General features: G+C 33.0%; 1 protein-coding gene across 9 annotated transcripts in view; it reads left to right on the forward strand.

Moving 5' to 3' along the window:
- LOC102610661 (receptor-like protein 15) overlaps positions 1–20452 on the forward strand; it is a 43107-nt gene that overhangs the window by 19956 nt on the left and 2699 nt on the right. For 2 of the 9 annotated variants that reach the window (XM_052444253.1, XM_052444256.1), the window contains 9 exons: positions 17301–17381; positions 17473–17538; positions 17883–17954; positions 18083–18148; positions 18259–18333; positions 18928–18993; positions 19108–19173; positions 19493–19558; positions 19678–19743. In XM_052444253.1, coding sequence (XP_052300213.1) covers positions 17301–17381; positions 17473–17538; positions 17883–17954; positions 18083–18148; positions 18259–18333; positions 18928–18993; positions 19108–19173; positions 19493–19558; positions 19678–19743 — 624 coding nt within the window. Of the gene's footprint in view, positions 1–16462; positions 16947–17032; positions 17189–17300; positions 17382–17472; positions 17539–17882; positions 17955–18082; positions 18149–18258; positions 18334–18927; positions 18994–19107; positions 19174–19492; positions 19559–19677; positions 19744–20452 lie in introns of those variants that run through there. The other 7 variants (XM_052444252.1, XM_052444255.1, XM_052444257.1 and 4 more) reach the window with 7 other exon arrangements.

Raw genomic sequence — 20452 nt, forward strand, 5'->3', positions numbered from 1 at the left:
TAGATTACTACTTAAACAAATTTACAAGCTAATTGGCATTTGTTGGTTTTAGATGCATTAGTTTTGTTTTGACCTTTATCTTATTTTACTTCTTTTTTTTTATCAACAATTGCACGTTCATTGTTCTTAATGGTGAATAAGTAAAATATTAGAGTCAATTTTTCTAGAATAATAGAGGTAAAGGGTATAATGGTCAAAAAAGGATCTGGATGTCCCTCTTTGAAAACTTAGGGGTGTTGGTGACTATTTTTCCAAACCTAGGGTGTAAATTTCCTTTTTCCAAAAAAAAAAAAAAAGATACATGTAATCTTTTAACAACAATTAACTATTTTAGTTTGTAAAAATTATAAATATTCATTTATATGTGAAAATACCACATTTATCATTCAACTTATCAATTATCATAGACCTGGATGATAAAAAAAAAATTCTATAAAAAGACGAAAATGTCATTCTCACTGTTAGTATTTTTTTTTTTTTTTTTTAAAAGAGATTTCCATTAAACTAAAGAGGAAAAGAGATACATCACTTGTGAAGGGTATGACCCTTTCCACACAACATTCTCGCACTTCTCTAAAGCTAGTTTAGCTAAAGAGTAGGCAATAACATTACAAGATCTAGTCGTGTATTTAAAGCTAACACGTTCGAAGCTTTCCGCTAGATTCTGAATTTCTGACACAACCCAATAGATCTCTGATCTGCTGCCCTGCTTGTTGTTAACTAAATTGACCACACCTTGAGAATCTGATTCCATGATGACAGCTTTCATGTTGGCCTCTCTCGCCACTAACATACCCCATTCCATGGCTTCTGCTTCTGCATAAGAAACATCTCCATGAAACTTAGCAACCTTGATAGCAGCTGCTGTAACATGCCCCAAAACATTTCTGATTACTGCCCCCAGCCCTACAATGTTCTTTTCAAAGCAAATGGCTGCATCAGTGTTTACTTTTACAAAACCAGCTTGAGGGGGATTCCATTTCTGGGGGGGTGCTTTCTGCTCTGTTTCACTGCAGGCCTCATCTGGAGAATGCACCCTCTTATAAGCAGCAATCAAAGCTTCGGCTTTAGCTACCATGATCTGGGGGGTTTCCCTTTTCCCTTTGAAGATCATCTGATTTCTAGCATTCCATTTAACCCAGAAAATTGTTACCAACAGCTCCAGGTCGTCTCTGTTTCTCATCCTTTTCATAGCATGCAGTATGTTTAGAATATCTTGACTGTGAGCTGCACGAATGTCATCATCAAAATGGATTAGCTTCCACACCTTCTCAGCCGATTTGCAGGCTACTAGAGCATGAAAGACATTTTCTGTTCCCATTTTACAGACTTGGCAAGTGGGATCCTGGATTATTTTTTTCCTCCACAGATTCTCAGCTGATGGGAGTTGGTTTTTGGCTGCTCTCCAAGCAAAAATTCTGATCTTTTGAGGCAAAGCAAGGGACCAAATAATATTCCACTCATTTTTGGAAACCACTGAGCTTGAAGCCATGGCTGGAAATTTCATTTGGAGAGCTGTCCGGTATCCACTTCTAACCGAGAATTGGCCATTTTTTCCATAATGCCAAATCAGCTCATCCTCCCTTGGACTTCGAGGCAAGGGAATCTTAGCAATTAAATCAGCATCCATTTGGTCAAAATGCTCATAAATCCTCTTTTCATCCTAGCAGTTTGCCTCAGTTATTAATTCCGAGACCATAGCATCAGGGGGCAAAGATGGCTTAACTATTGGCTGGAAAGTTGAAGCCCGTGGGATCCAATTAGCCTTATGAACATGAATTTTCTGACCATTGCCAACTCTCCACCTAGAGCCCGCGCAAATAATTTTCCTCCCCCACAGAAGACTTCTCCAAATATATGAGGGGTTTGAGCCGAGTTTAGCAGCCAAGAAATTTTTTGACTGGAAATATTTAGCTTATAGGACCCTTGCCACCAGCGAATCTGGACATTGCTGAATCCTCCAGCCTTGCTTTGCTAGAAGAGCTCGGTTAAAACTTGAGAAGTCACGAAATCCCATCCCTCCCAAACACTTGGCTTGGCTCAGTTTTTCCCACTTCGCCCAGTGAATACTCCGCCCTTCCCTCTTGGAGCCCCACCAAAACTTTGCCACCATCTTTTGAATATCATCACAAATGCCCCCTGGAATTTTAAAGACACTCATTGCGTAGGCTGGGATAGCTTGAACAGCCGCTTTGATTAAGACTTCTTTCCCTCCGCAAGAAAAGAATTTATGCTGCCAGCTTGAGAGCTTATTAGCAACCTTCAGCTTGATGTCATTGAAAAAGCTACTTCTCTTTCTCCCGATCATCGATGGCAAGCCTAGATATTTCTCATGTCTCGACACAATATTGAGCTGAAATAGATTCCCAATAGCCTCAGCTTGATCTTGCTGTACATTGCCACTGATAAAAAGGGAAGATTTCTCGAAGTTAAAAATTTGGCCAGAAGCTGTGGAGTAACACTCAAGGATCATCTTCAAGTTGTGACAGTTGGCCATGGAGGCTCTGCTGAAGACCAGGCTGTCATCAGCAAAAAGGAGGTGCGAAATCTTCAGATTGCTTCCAAAAGATAGCCCATGAATGAGCTGTTGTTGCTCAACTTGCTGCAGCAAAGATGAAAAGGCCTCTGCACATGTAATAAACAAATATGGGGAGAGGGGGCATCCTTGACGTAAGCCCCTTTGAGGTTTAATTAAGCCTTTCACTGCACCATTTATTAACACTGAAAATGAAACCGAACTAATGCACCTCATAATCAAGCTAATCCATTGCTGCGAGAAGCCTAATTTTTCCAAAGTTTGCTCTAAGAAATTCCATTCCAATCTATCATAAGCTTTACTAACATCAAGCTTTAAGGCAATTAATCCATTTCGCTTGCTTTTACAATGCCTAATTTTGTGCAAACATTCATAGCCAACTATTATATTGTCAGTGATCAGCCTATTGGGAATGAAGGCACTTTGCGACGGAGAGATGATTTTGTGCAAAACTTGCTTAAATCTATTAGCAACTGTTTTAGCAACAATTCTATAGCTGACATTGCACAAACTAATAGGCCTAAAATCTGTCACTTTCCTAGGCTTTCCGATTTTTGGTATCAAAGCAATGTAAGTGTGGTTTAGAGGGCCTATGATACCTTGAGAATTAAGAATATGCAGACAAGTGGTGAGCACTCCCTCCTTGACCGTATGCCAATGCTTTTGGTAAAACACGGCTGGCAAACCATCCGGCCCCGGAGCCTTTGTTGGGCACATTTGGCTCAGCGCTTCCAACACTTCCTCGGCTGTAAAAGGTGCCCCCAAACTCTCATTCATACTGGCTGAAACTCTTGGAGTTATTCCTTCCAAAGCTGCTGCAATTTGATCTTGGCTCGGCTGGGTTGATGTAAAAAGCTTGGTGAAATAGTTGCAAAACTCATGCTCTACTTCGATTGGCTCCTCAATCCATCTCCCGAAATTATTTTCAATCCCCCAAATTCTGTTTTTTTTTTTCCTTGCCGTCGCTTTGCCGTGAAAAAATTTTGTGTTTTTGTCCCCCTCCTTGAGCCAATCTGCCCTTGAACGTTGCTTCCAGTAGATTTCTTCATCCATGAGAATATTTTGAATTTGCTTCTCCATCTTCCGAATTTCCTCACCATCTACAAATTGCACCCTTCTTTGTTTTAACTCCCTCAGCTGGAACTTCAGCTTCTCCAATTTTCTGTCACGCTTTCTAAATTCCCGCTTGCTCCACCCCAACAGCCTACCCATCGAAGTTTTTGTTGCTTGTCGAAAGGATTGGGCTGAATTTTCACTGCTCCAGTTTCGATACAGCCCACATTCCTCCTTAATTATCTCTTTGCATCCGTCATACGAGCTCCACATATCCTCATAATGGATTCGCGAGGAATGTCTACCCCTTTGGATCATACCCTCCCTTCTCTCTTGAACAACCATCAGCACGGGACAATGATCCGAAGTCCAGGAGTCCAGATTACTTGCTGCACAGTCCACAAATCTGTCACTCCAAGCTTTAGAGCAAACAAATCTGTCCAACCTTTCTTCCACAAAACCCTCCCCATATCTTCCATTATTCCAAGCAAAAGCATACCCCCGAAACCCGACATTCTTTAAGCCACAATCTCTCAAGCCTTCTCTAAACTCATTAATTAAATTCACATTTCTGTCATTGCCACCCCTCTTCTCATCCGGATGTAAAATTTCGTTAAAGTCTCCACAACACAACCAAGGACTAGAGGATAAAACCGCCAGCCGCCTGAGGAGCGTCCAAGTGTGCTTTTTCTGGCTTATTTCCGGATGCCTGTACACTCCTGTAATTCGCATTTGATTCCCATTTGGCATTTGAGTTTCGGCATCAATGTGGTGCTGGCTGTATGATTTGATTTGCACCTCAATATCTGACTTCCAGAGCATTGATATTCCGCCTCCTCTTCCATTACCGTTTACCGCAAGGCAATTCTCAAAGCTCAGCTTACTTGCAATTACATTCATTTGCATGGTTGATACCTTTGTTTCACACAAAAACACCAGCTGAGCACCATGCAACTGGAGGATTTTTCTTAAGGCTTGAAATGCTCGGGGATTCCCCAAACCCCGAACATTCCAGCTGAGGATATTCATGGTTTTCGGCGGGGCTGGCCACCAGCCTCCGCCGATATCTCCATGTTGTTCATCATTAGTTCTTTCTTTTTTTCCAAATTCACCTCCAGTGTTATTTTGGCTTTGTCTTCCTCTCTGATATTTATTGCTTGACACTTGCGAATTAGCTCTTCAGTGTCCATGGTAAAAAACGCTTTACACTACCTTTGGCTCTTCGAAACTTTCTCCACCAGCACACCAATCCCAACAGCTTGCTGGTTTGGATTACTTTCCACTCACTAGGAGTGACCACATGAGTCCTTACGACCCCTTAATATTTCCATTCAAGCCTCTCTAAAGAGAGAGAGCTATTCGAAGGAAAAAAACCCACTATTAGTATTAATAACACCACCATTGCTTTATTGGCAACTGACATAAGGGGTATTGCCTTTTATAAAAGGAAGTGAAAACCCAATTTAAGAAATAGGCATTGATTTTCACTTTTCTTTGTCTATTCTAAAGCCATCTTTGTTCTCGACTCTGTGCTCTCCGTTTTTCTCAGTAAATGTTTTTCTCGTTTTTTAAAACCAATTTAAAAAACGGTACGTGAAAACAAATGTCGATTTTGCTTTAAATTAAGGGTGTTCAATGGTTCAAATCCATTATATTTTATCAAATTCAAGTCCAATTCATCATCTATTGGATTTTATATTTTAGATCAATTTGATCTAATCACTCATTAAAATCTAATAATCCAAAATAATAAAAAGTCAAATCCGATTAATCTGATCCAATCAATCTGATTAATATAAAAATTTACAAAATAAAAAGTCAATTGCTCTTCAAGGTTCTAATTAGTAGTTATTAGAAGAGAAAAAATATGAACTTCATTAATATTTCATAAATCATATATTTTATTATTCTATGGTTGAAAGCGTGTTTCATGGATGACCTATTTTTATGAATTGGAAACTAGCACCAATAGATTTTTCTCTGTAAATATAAAAAGTTCAAATGAATATTTTCAATTACTGTTTCAAAATGTCTTTCTAAAATTACGATAAATTTAATAGCTAATAGAAATATTTCATTATATAAATCAAATTTCAATTTTGTTAAGGAAAAATGTCAAAATAGTGGTTTTCAAATATTTTTCTATATTTTTTTTAATTTAAAATTAGTGAGGAAACAAATATAACAGTATTGGTCTTAAAATTTAAAATTCAAAACGTGTATCAATTACAAGAGAAAAAGAAGAGTGGTATTCATATTATTTTAATTTGAAAAAACAAACACTTAAACTCATATTCATGTTTGATGATTTATTTTGGTCGGGACAAAATCCTCTTTATGTCGAAAGTACCACGTCAGCAATAGCTCATTAACGTCCGTCATGCATGCATTATGTAGCTAGATTTGACATTTTTTTAATTTTAATGTGAAATGAATCTTTCACCATAACAAATTAATCCCTTATATATATCTATAAAGTCTGCAATAAATGAATATCGAGTGCAGCAAATTAGGTGAGGGTTAATCTTGTGAGTGTTTTGCTTAAAATAATGAATATGTTTTTGTTTAAGCTCTTAGCGTGGGTTTCCATATGCTTAATTCAAATGCATGGATACAGAGGTTGCTTGGAAACAGAGAGGACTGCTCTGTTGGAAATCAAGAGATTCTTTATAGCAGTCAGCGATATTGAATATGAAGACGAAATTCTAACTTCATGGGTTGATGATGAAATGTCTGATTGTTGTGGTTGGAAGCGAGTTCAGTGCGTTAATGCCACCACACGACGGGTGAATCAACTATCACTCGATGGAATTAAACTTACACGACGGTTTGTTTCTGGATTTCTAAATTTGTCAATGTTTCTGCCTTTCCAAGAATTGGAGAGTCTTGACTTGTCTGACAACTATTTTGGTGGTGTCTATGAGAATGAAGGTATGTATGTATGTACATCCATTTGTGCAAAGTCCTGATTTGCTGATCAATTCCAAGTGTAATGAACTCTTCTTTGTGCAAAAGCTACAAAATGCAAAAAAATATATTTATTAATTATTATTGTTATTGTTAAATTCTTGGACCCTTTTTTTTTTCAAAAAGTAGGGGCAGTGGGAAAAGCCTAAACAAATTTTTTTTTTCCCCTCACTACCCCAAGAATCAAAACAAGCCAACTTGGGCTCATTTCTTTTCGGCCTTCAACAATTTTCACAATTACACTGAAAAGAAAAACGTAAAACCAATTTCATGGGGGAAAAAAAACAAAAACAAAATTCTTCAATTGCTATTAATACCTGCCTTTTCCGCAGCTTATGGTAGCATTGGGAGTTTGAAGCGGCTGAAGATTTTGAATCTTGGTTCTAATAACCTCAACAACAGTCTACTACCAAGTTTGACTACAATAACTTCACTTACAACTTTGAGACTGCGGTTCTGTGGAATTTATGGTTTCAAACCAAATCAAGGTATGTTTATTTAATTTTCTTTTTCTGCTTTTTTTAAGGTATTGGTGGGTAAAGTGTAAATTAATTTTTTACCACATATCTCCGTGAGATTAAAATGATCAGTCAAACAAAAATATTTGAAAACTACTAAATTAAAATGTGATTGCTTGATATTTATGTTATAAAACAACAGGATTCAGATTCTAACTTTTTGTATTTATTTATCTATATACTTATTCATTCCATTCTAATATAGTTACATTTTTTTTGTCCCCTTGCAGCAGGATTAACAAAATTGACAAACTTCTAAATTTGTCAATGTTTCTGCCTTTCCAAGAATTGGAGAGTCTTGACTTGTCTCAACTTTTTTGATGGTGTCTATGAGAATCAAGGTATGTTTATTTAATTTTCTTTTTCTTTTTCTTTTTTTAAGGCATTGGTGGGTAAAGTGTAAATTAATTTTTTTTACCACATATTTCCGCGGGATTCAAATGATCAGTCAAATAAAAATATTTAAAAACTACTAGGTTAAAATGTGATTGCTTGATATTTATATCGTAAAACTAAAGTATTCAGATTCTAACTTTTTGTATTTATTTATCTATATATTTATTCATTCCATTCTACATATTTGTTTTGGATCTAAGTGAGAATAATATAGGCGTTTCCGTAGCAGAACCAGGTAAGAATTCGCAGAATTAAAGATGTCTAATTGTTTGAAAAAATAAAATAAAATAAAAACCATAACTAAGATCATTTCTTCTCTTGGTGCAGGATTAGCTAAATTAAGAAACTTGAAGGCGTTGGATCTAAGTTACAATGATTTAAACGGTTCTCTTGAAAGCCTAGGTAATAATTCGCATGGTTGTTTTTTCGATGATTAGAATTGAATATCTATTTGAAAGATAAGAATTTTTTTAGGATGTGTTTAATTTTTTTTAGGATGCGTTTGATATTATTTTTCAAATTACATACTAAATAAGTTTTCTTTATTTCTTGTAGTGACTCATAAATGAAGAATGACTGTAGAAAAAAGGAAATTGTAGAAAAAAGGAGAACATGCCAGGCTATTTTACAAATAAACATAAAATGTCGGGAAACAGTTGTGAAATTTTAATGCAGAAACAGTATGAAACATAAACTTTCCTTTTTTTTTCTTTTTCTTTCTTTTTTCCAACCCAAAGTAAGACCCTTTGAAAGCATTTGAATCTAAACATTGCTTTAGCTTCTGATCAGCAAGCAGCCAGCTAAAAGTTTATTTGGAAAACATCTCTTAAGAATGTACCACACAAATCTTGCAGAAGTGTCAAATAAACATTTCTAGAGCCCTAGAAAGACCAACTGACGTGCATTCAAAGACAAGAAGCTCAAAAATGGGAAATCATAATATTTTTCAAAAGAAAGCAGAGTAGCTAAATTTGCGTTGATAGCTGCAAAACTATAACCAATAAGAAGAAACAATACCAAAAACATGATACTTCAGGAAAAAAGAAACAGCAGAACGATTGATGAGAAAATTGGAAATTGTTATCAGTCATGCAAATGAATGAAGAGCTGTGTAGAACTGCAGCAGAGCACTAGAAAAAGTGAGAAGTGCAAACCTGAATCTGCATTAAGAGGTTGTTAACCGTAGCACCTCCATCAACTCTAAGCACGAACTCCGACTTTGCATCCTTTATGACACCCTTCTCCACTGCATCCTTTTGCATTGAATCCAAGACATCCTTCACTAGAAAACACATGCTTTCAAGCACAGCTCGAGCAATGTGAGCCTTGCTTGTGAACCTAGTAATCCCAATGCAAACGCTGCGGGCGTCATCACGCCACCATGGAGCAAACAATCCATTAAAAGCAGGTACAAAGTAAATCCCACCAGTTGAGTTGACCTGCAATGCCAATTCCTCTATCTCACTTGCACTGCTGATTATGCCAAGACTGTCTCTGAGCCACTGAACTGCAGCTCCAGCGATGGCAATTGAACCCTCCAGAGCGTAGTTTGTCGGTGCTTTAGGACCAAGCTTAAAGGCTAAGTGCTCAAAAGTCCATGCTTTGCCTTAACTACCTCTTCGCCTGTGTTCAGAAGTACAAAAGCAGAAGTACCGTAGGTGCTTTTAGCCTCACCTTTTTTACAAGCTTGTCCTAACATAGCCGCGTGTTGGTTACCAAGACATCCTGAAATTGGTATTCCAGTAATTGGCCACCCTTTGCCAATTTTTCCAATAATCTCAGAATTACTAACAATTTTGGGCAGAATTTCGGCCGGTATCCCTAGTGTTTCTAGTGTAGGCTTATACCAATCAAGAGTTTTCAGATTCTTGAGCATCGTTCGTGATGCATTAGAGACATCAGTGACGTGCAAACCAGCATTCACTCCACCAGTTAAACTCCATATTAGCCAAGTGTCTATAGTTCTAAGAAGAAATAGTACAAGCGTACTGGTAACATGGCCAGGTAATAGTTAAACTCCAATTTTTCCAATGCCTATTTAAGAAATTCGGCATCTTGTAACATTATTTCTTCTCTCCGTGCAGGATTCCCTTAATTGAAACAATTGGAAGCATTGGATTTGAGCTTTAATAATATAAAAGGTTCTTTGGAAGGCGAAGGTAAACTTTAGAAACAATTAGCAGTTATTTTTCCAATAAAAACATGATAATTTTAATCTTAAGATAAGTTAAGTGCATTGTCATGATTTGTAGACAATTTATTACTTATGAAAAGAATTTCTCTGTATACATAATAATTTCCAATAGAATTATATATCAGAGAGAACCAATCTAAAATGAAGTAACAATAAGAAAATTAAAAAGGACATTTTCTTCTTATCATAAATTTTTTCCGCAGAAATATATGAATTGAAGAATCTTATTGAATTGGATCTCATTGGTAATAATTTTGAAGGTCAACTTTCTTCGTATCTGAGCAACGTCACAATCACTAGATAATCACTTGAATTATTGCTAACCTTCTGTTAAGTGAGAGCTTACATTCTGTTATCGCCAACCTTACATGTCTTGAATTATTGGCTCTTTTTGACGACAACTTTCGAGGCATATTCCCCCTCAGTCCATTAGCTGATCGTTCAAATCTCAAGGTCTTCCTACTTTCAACAAGAAACAAAAAATATGTTACAAGTAAAACTAAAAACTTTATGCCCACACTTCAATTACAATTCCTAGGATTACGCAATTGCAACTTAAATGTCATTCCTACTTTTCTTCTTCGCCAGTATGGCTTAAAGTACCATGACCTCTCTCAAAATAATTTGGTTGGTGATTTCCCATCTTGGGTGTTACAAAACAACACCAAGTTAGAAGACTTGGGATGATTAATGCAGTTTGTAAATTATTAATATTATAATTATTACGATTATTACAACAACAATTTTATATCATTAATGATGTAAGAAATTATTTTTTTTAAGTTGTAAAAGTGAGAAATACTAAAGAGGTCTTTATTACGTCATTAATGTTCGATCAAGAGTTTCCCCCTCCGAGCTTGCAGTCTGTTGACGAGACCGTGTCAATACTGGAATTCTCTGGACCGGCACCATTTTGCTGCTTCTCCACTGAAATCCAGGCGAAATCCAACGCGATTTACTACAACAAGGCGAAATCCAGCCCAGTGTTCTGATGGGCCCAACGCGAAAAAGATAAAACCCAAGTTTGTGTTAACTTTGGGCCTGTCTAGACACCATGTTCAATTGCGTCGAGTTGTAATGAAAGCGGCGAGACATTCATGCCCAAAACCCCAAGATTGTTACAGTATTTAAAATGTGTTGTTGTCGTCATCTTTTCTTTTTTTTTTTTTCCTTTTTTTTTTAAAAATAAACCACTATGATTCTAATTTATAAATTAATTTAATCATCCACGGATTAATTCATAAACAACCAGCAGAACAGCTTGTAGAAAAATATAAATAACAATGCTCTGTATGAATTCATCTCCGATGGACACAAGCAAAGAAGCTCATATCAGTTAGCATTATTTCATAAAAAAAACTAGCATAATTGCTTATAGAAAATCATCATGGGGATGTGAATAAAATCAGTAGAAAGACATCAGATTCATAAAAGCTTAAACCCGATAATAAGGACATGATGATCGTTCTTTAAAAAAAAAAGACATGATGATCTGCCTCGTAAATCGTGAGCTTTCTCAAAGGACACGAGAGCATGTATTGTGTAGACCGGTTCAGCGGGCCAACCCCTGTGGAATTCTGCAACAACCATCCCGATTCTTGAATGGCCACGAAAATTCCACAAGCGATGAACCCTCTCCTACACGCCACGGGTTCTCCGTGACAAGGATCAAAACAAAGATGAGGACAAAGACTATTAATCGCCGAGAGTGATTGTTCCAATTTTTGTCACTTGCTACTAAGATTCATTGCCAATTAACAAGATCAATTGACACAAACATGGATTGTCCCCTTTTTTTCTGATAATATCAATGCTTGAATGCATTACCTATTTGATATTTACGTATTTGATATGTAAATCAGTGTAAACCCAATCATACTCTTTTAAGTCATTTATATAAATTTTCAATATCGATTTTTGAATTTAATTCGAGCTTTGATTCAAATTAACACAAGCATACAAAGGGATTCAATTCAAGCTTCAGATATCGTTTATGTGTTATTATTTCGTTGTAAACCACAATTTATGAGTAATTTACTAAAATGTCTAAACATGTATGAAAATTAGTTGATTATTGATTTTCACAAATTTCAATATATCAAACATCCTATTGAATTGTTAATTCTAAAGCACTTATTGAAGAATCAATAGTCGAAAAAATTATTTGATAATTTGAACTAAAAACTTACACTTAAATTTGTTAAAGGGGAAAGAACAGTGAGACCCCTAACGTTTGGAAAAAAAGGACATAAAACTTCTTAACGTTTCGAAAAAGACATATAATCCATTTTTTTATTAAATTTCATTTGTTTTAATAGTAAAATTATTTTTAATTTACAATTACTATTATATCCCTATAACAAATAATTTAATATATTGACTTAAAACATATCATAGGTATAATGAAATTAATTTTTTTTATTTAAAACTTAAGAAGTAAGATGTAATTACTTTTTGCCCAAATTATTCACTTTAAATTACGAACATACCCTTCCCAATGATAAATTTGATTTTAATTTTACCTATTATTCATCATTTTTTATCATCCTATCATTGGAAAGGGTATATTAATAATTTATAATGAATAATTTGGATAAAAGATAATTACAACTCAATTTTAAGTTTTAAATAAAAAGTTGCTGATTTCATTATACACGTTATCAATGACATTTCTTAAGTCAATATATTGAATTATTTATTATAAGGATATAATAATAATAATTGTAAATTAAAAATAAATTTACGATTAAAAAAATAGAATTTAATAATAAAAATGAGTTATATATCTTTTTTTTTTTTTATGTTAAGGGATATTATGTCCTTTTCTATTGTCTTTTTCCCTTCTTTAAATTACCTCAATCAACTTTAATTTTATTAGTTGACTATCCCCATCACCCGTTGGAAAAAGTAGAATTAACGACCGTTTGTATGCTGGCTTAATTCGAAAGTCAATCAACATTTATTTTCCATGGAGTACTAATGAAGCATGTTTCCTCATTGGTCCAGGTCTTACAAGTCTTTCTCAGTCATTTTAGAGGCCAAAACCCATTATCTTAACGTGTACCAATCACTGTAAAGATTGACTATCAATATTAAGATCGATTGTCCCACAACATCGGGATTGATTGAATCAATCTTTGAAAATCAATCAATTTCCAATTATAATAATTGTAACATTTTTTCAAAAAAAATTAGTTTTTGTATAAATTGAGCTTTTATGCCCATGACGTTTATGCCCTTGATTGGTGAATTAATAGAGTGAAAAAAAATGATTTTGGTTAAAGTGTATAATACTTGAACAACCTTCAACTCTACAGTTAACTTTTAAATACGAGTTAGGTACATGTGCTATTCTACTCACCATTACATTAGGAAATATTAATTCGCCACACATAGGATTTTGATGAACTAATCATTCACAAGTTTCGGTGGTTACCGTGATTGGCGCTTTAACTCAATGATTGAATGCTGCAATATATATGTATTTATATATAAAATTGGTTCCTATTTAAATATCACCTCTACATATGTCATACATCATATAAAATGTCATTTCAATGTAATCCACAATTTTATGAGTAAATTACTAAATATATATATGGAAAATTACTTGATTAATAATTGATCACCTAATAGTAAAACCAACTAATAAAATAATTTTCGAAACTCATTAAATATTTGAGAATATCAATGCATGCTTGAATAGATTTTTTGATAATTCAGTGCAACCCAATCATACAATTCAATAAAAACCCAATCATATTCTTAAATTACATAAATTCTTAGTGAACTTTTATTTTATTGTATTGACAGTCTCCTATTTGTTAGAGGAAAATGAACTGATGGCTACTTTAATTTGAAAGTCAGTCAACTTTAATTTTTCGCGCAGTTGTAATAATATATGGAGCTAGGATCATTTAAATTGAAGCCGTACATCTGTCCCAAGTTCATGTGAAATTTCTTTTTTTGTCGTTTCTAGTGATTGTAATAGTGAAGCTGCAGACTGAGAACGGTGGAAACTTTCCTTATTAAGGATTCTCAATATCTTTGATTTTAGCTGCTTTGATACAAATGCATGAAGAAAAAGGGTCACAAGAGCTTCAAATAACATTTATTTGTTTTGTCATTTCAGACTACACCACACTTTTATGTATGAAAATTTAAGTTCATTACTTACTGATTTTCTAACAAATTTAAACTTATCAAACATACGATCAAATTCTTTTCAAAACACATTATTAAATAGATTAACTGATAATTCAATGGAAATCCAAACATACGGTTAAATTATTTAAATTCTCTCAGTCAACTTTTATTTTATTAGTTATGACTATCCCCGTCAAACTATTAGAAAAATTTATAGTTTACAATCAATTTAATTATATAGTAGTGCTGATTTGGTTTTTCCCGTCGATCGAATGTAGCAAAACACGAAGTGCTAACAAGTCTTGGAAGAAAGACTTAAAGATGGCGATGTATTGGCCGCTTAAGATATTGAATTGAGTGGTTGAGTAATCCTTAGCCAATCAAATTGCAAGGCCATTGATAAACTTTTAGTATAAATTAATATTGAACTTTCCCTAATTGCAAGGCTAATTCTCGTGGATTTCTACAACAACCATCCTGATTCTTGAATGGCCGCGAAAATTCCGCAAGCGATGAACCCTCTCTTACGCACCACTCATCATCTATCACAATGATCAAAACAAAGACGAGGACGAAGACTATTAATCACCGAGAGTGATTTTCCCAATCTTTGTCAATCACTACTAAGATTTATTACCAATCAATAATATCAATTGACACAAAGATTGACTGTCTTTTTTTTCTTTTTTTCTATTTTTGAGAATATCAGTGCTTGAATATATTATTTGATATATATAAGTCAATGTAAACCAAATCATACTCTTAAGTTATTTATATAAATTCTCAATATCGGTCTTTGATTTTAATTCGAGCTTTGATTCAAATTAATGCAAGGATACAAAGGGACTCAAGAGCTTTAGATATCGTTTCTATATTATTAACTTATTATTTCGGTGTACACCACAAATTTATGAGTAATTTATTAAAATGTCTAAACATGTATGAAAAAGAGTTGATTATTGATTTTCACAAATTTCACAAATTTTAATAACATAGAAACGATATGTACACCACAAATTTATGAGTAATTTATTAAAATGTCTAAACATGTATGAAAAAGAGTTGATTATTGATTTTTACAAATTTCAATATATCAAACATCCTATCGAGTTATTAATTCCAAAGCACATTATTTAAGAATCAATACTAGAATAAATAATTTGATAATTTCAAACCCAAACTTACGGTTAAATTCTTTAAATTATCTCAATCAACTTTTTTTTTCCCTTAGCTGATCATCTTTATCAACTGTTGGAAAAAATAGAATTGAGAACTACTTGTATGTTGGCCTAATTTGAAAGTCAGTCAACATTTATTTTCCATGTAATGTTAATGAAGCATTTCCCCTTTGGTCCAACATTGCAACATGTGGAATTTCAGGCTTCCAATTCTTCATTAGTCATTACAGAGACCAAAACTAATTGTCATTTCAATATATGCCAGGATTTTATGAGTAATTTACTAAAATCTTTAAACAAGTATGAAAATTAGTTGATTATTCATTATCACAAATTTCAATATATCAAACATCCTATTGAACTATTAATTCCAAAGCATGTTATTTAAGAATCGATAATGAAATAAATTATTTAAATATTTCAAACCCAAACTCACGCTTGCCCTTTAACTCAATGATTGTATGTTGTAATAAATATGTATTTATATATAAAATTTGCGCATTTAAACTGCACCTCTCCGTATGTCATGCATCATATAAAATGTCATGTCAATGTGATCCACACTTTTATGAGTAAATTACCAAATATATATGGAAAATTACTTGGTTAATTATTGATCATCTAATAATAAAAACCAATTTATCAAAAATCTAATAAATAATTTTCAAAACCCATTAAATATTTGAGAATATCAAATATCAATGCTTCAATAGATTGTTTGATAATTCAATGCAAACCCAAACATACAATTCAATTAAAAAAAAAAAAAAACCAATCATATAGGAAAAAGAGTTGATGGCCATTTGTAATAATATATGGAAAATTCGCTAGGGTCATTTAAATTGGACCCGTACATCCGTCCCAAGTTCATACGAAACTTCTGTTTTTGTCATTTCAAGTGATTGTAATAGTAGTGAAGAGTGTAGACTGAGAGCAATGGAAACTTTCCTTATTAAGGATTATCAATATCTTTGATTTTAGTAGCTTTGATTCGAATGCATGAACACAAAGGGTCGCAAGAGCTTCAAATAACATTTATGTGTTTTGTCATTTCAGACTACGCCACACTAACTAAACATATACGAAGATTTACGTTGATTAATTATTGATTTTCTAATAAATTAATTTAAACTTAACAAACATCCAATCAAATTCTTCTCAAAACACATTATTTGATAGATTGACTGATAATGCAATGGAAATCCAAACAAACGGTTAATTATTTAAATTATCTCAGTCAACTTTTCTTTTATTAGTTATGATTATCTCCATCAAACTATTGTAAAACGTTTTAGTTTACAATCACTTTATCTATATTTTCCACGGGGTATTAATGAAGTGCTTTTTCCCGCTGGTCGAATGTTGCAGAACATGAAGTGCTTACAAGTCTTCAAAGATGGCGATGTATTGGCCACATAAGATATTGAACGGAGTGGTTGAGTAATCCTCAGCCAATCAAATTGCGAGGCCTACAATAAACTTTTAGTATAAATTAATATTGATTTTCCCTCATTGCACATATAATTTTAACCAAATGAAAAGTTGCTCTGCAATGGAAAGTATTCCCTGTATTAAGTTCTCATTAATGTCACTAATTTGGATTATTGTATTGATGAATGAAATGCATGGATACAAAGGATGCTTGGAAACAGAGAGGACTGCTCTGTTGGAAATCAAGAGCTTCTTCATATCATCAGTCAGTGATAACAAAATTCTTCCTTCATGGGTTGGTGAAGATGATGGAATGCCGTCTGATTGTTGTGATGATTGGGAGGGAGTTAAGTGCAACGCTACCACACGACGCGTGATGCAACTCTCACTCAATAATACAAAGAGATTGAATCATTATTATGGAACTTCGGCTTCGCTTCTGAATATGTCATTGTTTCATCCTTTTGAAGAATTGCAAAGGCTTGACTTACTTGGGAATTGGTTTACAGGCATCTATGAGAATAGAGGTCCGTATATATGTATACATTTATTTCTCGTCCATAAATATTTTGTCAGTGACTAATTAATAATAACACTTCATATGAATTTGCAGCTTACGATAGCTTTGGGAGTTTGAAGCAGCTGAAGATCTTAGATCTTGGTGGTAATTTCTTCAACGACAGCATATTACCATATTTGAATACACTAACTTCACTTACCACTTTGATTCTTAGTGACAATTCCATTGAAGGTTCCAGAACCAAGCAAGGTATACATATACCTTTCAGGCCAGCAGATATACATGTCAGGCAACTGAATTAATTTCTTAATTAAAATATATATTTATATTGTCTTGATCAAAATTAATGTTTTCTAAGCAGGATTAGCAAATTTGAGATACTTGCAAGTGTTGGATCTAAGCTGGAACTTCAATATAACTAGTGGCTCTTTAACAAGGCTAGGTAAGCTACTGAGATAATTACCAAGTCAGCACACTAATCACAACCTTCTACAATAATTTTAAAAGTAATATTTTGCTTTTCATTGGTGTAGGATTGGCAAATTTGACAAACCTGAAAAAATTGGATCTTGCTTACTGTGGAATAACTACAATTCAAGGTACACGGCAACAAGTCACTACCCAAATTCCTTCGTGATATTATTATGGCCTTAATTTTTACATACGTATAATGTCAAATTAAAACCAATTTTTGACTGGAAAACTTGATAAACTTGACTAGAATTGGTACACGGCAAAATTTACTCTCTAATATCTTAGTAAAATTTAAAAAAAAAAGGAAAAATAAAATCATTTTTTAGTATATGATCAATTTAATTAGATCTTAATCATCATAAGCTTTATTACTACAATTATTTAATCTAACTTTGAAATTTGTTTCTTAATCTTAATTCTTTTTTTTTCCAAAGATGATTAATAAAAGTTTTCTTCTTTCTTGGTGTAGGATTAGCTAAATTAAAAAACTTGGAAGCGTTGGATTTGAGTTATAATTATTATATACACGGTTCTTTAGAAGGTAATTTTTTTTAATTAAACAATTTGCACAGTTAATTTTCATTCAATATTTATCATATTATTTTAATTAAACAATTTAGACGAGAGTGACGTAACTATTATTGACAAAATTTATGTTTTTTTTAACAGGATTAGCAAATTTGACACACCTGCAAGTGTTGGATTTAAGCTATAATCAAAATCTGACAATGCTAGGTAAGCCACTGAATCTGAGATAAGAAGCAAATTAAATGTAGAATTAATGTTCATCAAATGCGCAGATCACATACAATGCCTTTAAATGTAATATTTTCATTTTTTATCAGCTCATGGAGGATTCGTAGATTTGCCAAACTTGAAAGAATTAACTCTTCGTTATTGTGGGATAACTACAACTCAAGGTAAAATTTTTAAAATAAATGTAGGCAGTTATTTTTCGTTGAAACATGATAATTTTTAATACTTACATTAATGATTTATACCCCCAATTTCTAGCGACTTGTTTGTTGGTCAAACAAGCTACTTGAAAGGCAAAATTATGAAGACCAATTTTTCTCCCCTTTAATTAAAAATACCTTTTAAAATCGAGTTCTTTATTTGTATTGTTGATTTTATGAGAGGAAATATTTAAATATTCAAGACAAATTAATTTAGTGCCTCTTAGACCATTTATTATTTATGAAAACAACTCAAAAATTAGAGAACCAATATAATGTCCAATGAGCGCGTACCTAATATGTAGTAGGCAATTATGATGAACAAGAAATGCTGAACTCTTTTTTAGATTATTTGAAATGACTTAGAAGTCAACATCAAAATATACGAGAATAATTTCTAGGTATAATTTAACAGGGATTTGATTTTTTTTTCTTTTTTGATAGATTATAGCGGTTCTGACTAAATTATCTACTTTTAGAAAATAAGGAAGTCATTCTTTCTTTCTTTTTTTTGATAGATTGTAGTGGCTCTTTAACAAATTTATATTTTTTTAACAGGATTAGTAAATTTGACAAACCTGCAAGTGTTGGATTTAAGCGATAACCAAAATTTGACAACGATAGGTAAGCCATTGAATTTGATATTAGAAGCAAATTAAGAATTAATGTTCTTCAAACGCGCAGATCACATACAATGCCTTTAAATGTAATATTTTTATTTTTTATCGGCGCATGTAGGATTGGCAGATTTGTCAAACTTGAAAGCATTGGATCTTTGTTATTGTGGGATAACTACAATTCAAGGTATGTAACAATTCACTTCCTCCAATGACAAAAATTGTTTTAGATGTTAATCAAGATGATAATATATTTCCATTTTTTTAATTGCTTTTTTCACATTTTCAAGTTTACTCAAAGTGCAAACTAATTTACAAATTATGATTCAAACACTCCAAATCTTGGTAATGCTAAAAGTGACGGTATATATTAAAATATCAATAGAAACAAAAAAATAACAATGTGCACAGTTAATTTTCATTCAATATTTATCATATTATTTTAATTAAACAATATAGACGAGAGTGACATAACTGTTATTGACAAAATTTACCTTTTTTAACAGGATTAGCAAATTTGACAAACCTGCAAGTGTTGGATTTAAGCGATAATCAAAATCTGACAATGCTAGGTAGGCCACTGAATCTGAGATAAGAAGCAAATTAAAGGTAGAATTAATGTTCATCAAGCGCGCGGATCACATACAATGCCTTTAAATGTAATATTTTCATTTTTCATCGGCGCATGTAGGATTCGCAGATTTGCCAAACTTGAAAACATTGGATCTTCATTCTTGTGGGATAACTACAATTCAAGGTATATAACAATTCACTTCCTCCAATGACAAAAATTGTTTTAGATGTTAATCAAGATGATAATATATTTCCATTTTTTTAATTGTTTTTTTCACATTTTCAAGTTTACTCAAAGTGCAAACTAATTTACAAATTATGATTCAAACACTCCAAATCTTGGTAATGCTAAAAGTGACGGTATATATTAAAATATCAGTAGAGATAAAAAATAACTCTTTCTATCATATTAATTATTCACGAATATCATTGAGAAAATTTATGTCTCATAATACAATGCTAAAAAATCTCATTAGTTTTGCATGGAAGAAATCTTTTTTTTTTTCTTTTGAATGGAAGAGACAAGTTTAATGAAATAAATAAATAAAAACTAAAGAATGGGGTTTACACTAATAAGTTTTAATAAGGGTATTTTGGTCATTGAAGGAGGTGTTAAAAGAATTTTATAATAATTTTAAATATTTTAATGGGGTTAATGAAGAAAATGGGTGTCAAGAGGTATTTAGAGGGGTGCCAATAATTCCACTGTTATTTGAAATGCTTTAGAAATAAACATCATAATATACGAGAATAAGACAAATTGATTTCTAGGAATAATTTTACAGGGTTTTGATTTTATTTATTTTTTGATAAATCATACGGGTTTTGACTAAATTCACTACAATTAGAAAACCAGAAAGTCATTCCTTCTATGAATTTTAAACTTTTTATTT

The sequence above is a fragment of the Citrus sinensis genome, chromosome 7 (genome assembly GCF_022201045.2).
Source record: "Citrus sinensis cultivar Valencia sweet orange chromosome 7, DVS_A1.0, whole genome shotgun sequence".
In the NCBI taxonomy this organism is placed as follows: domain Eukaryota; kingdom Viridiplantae; phylum Streptophyta; class Magnoliopsida; order Sapindales; family Rutaceae; genus Citrus; species Citrus sinensis.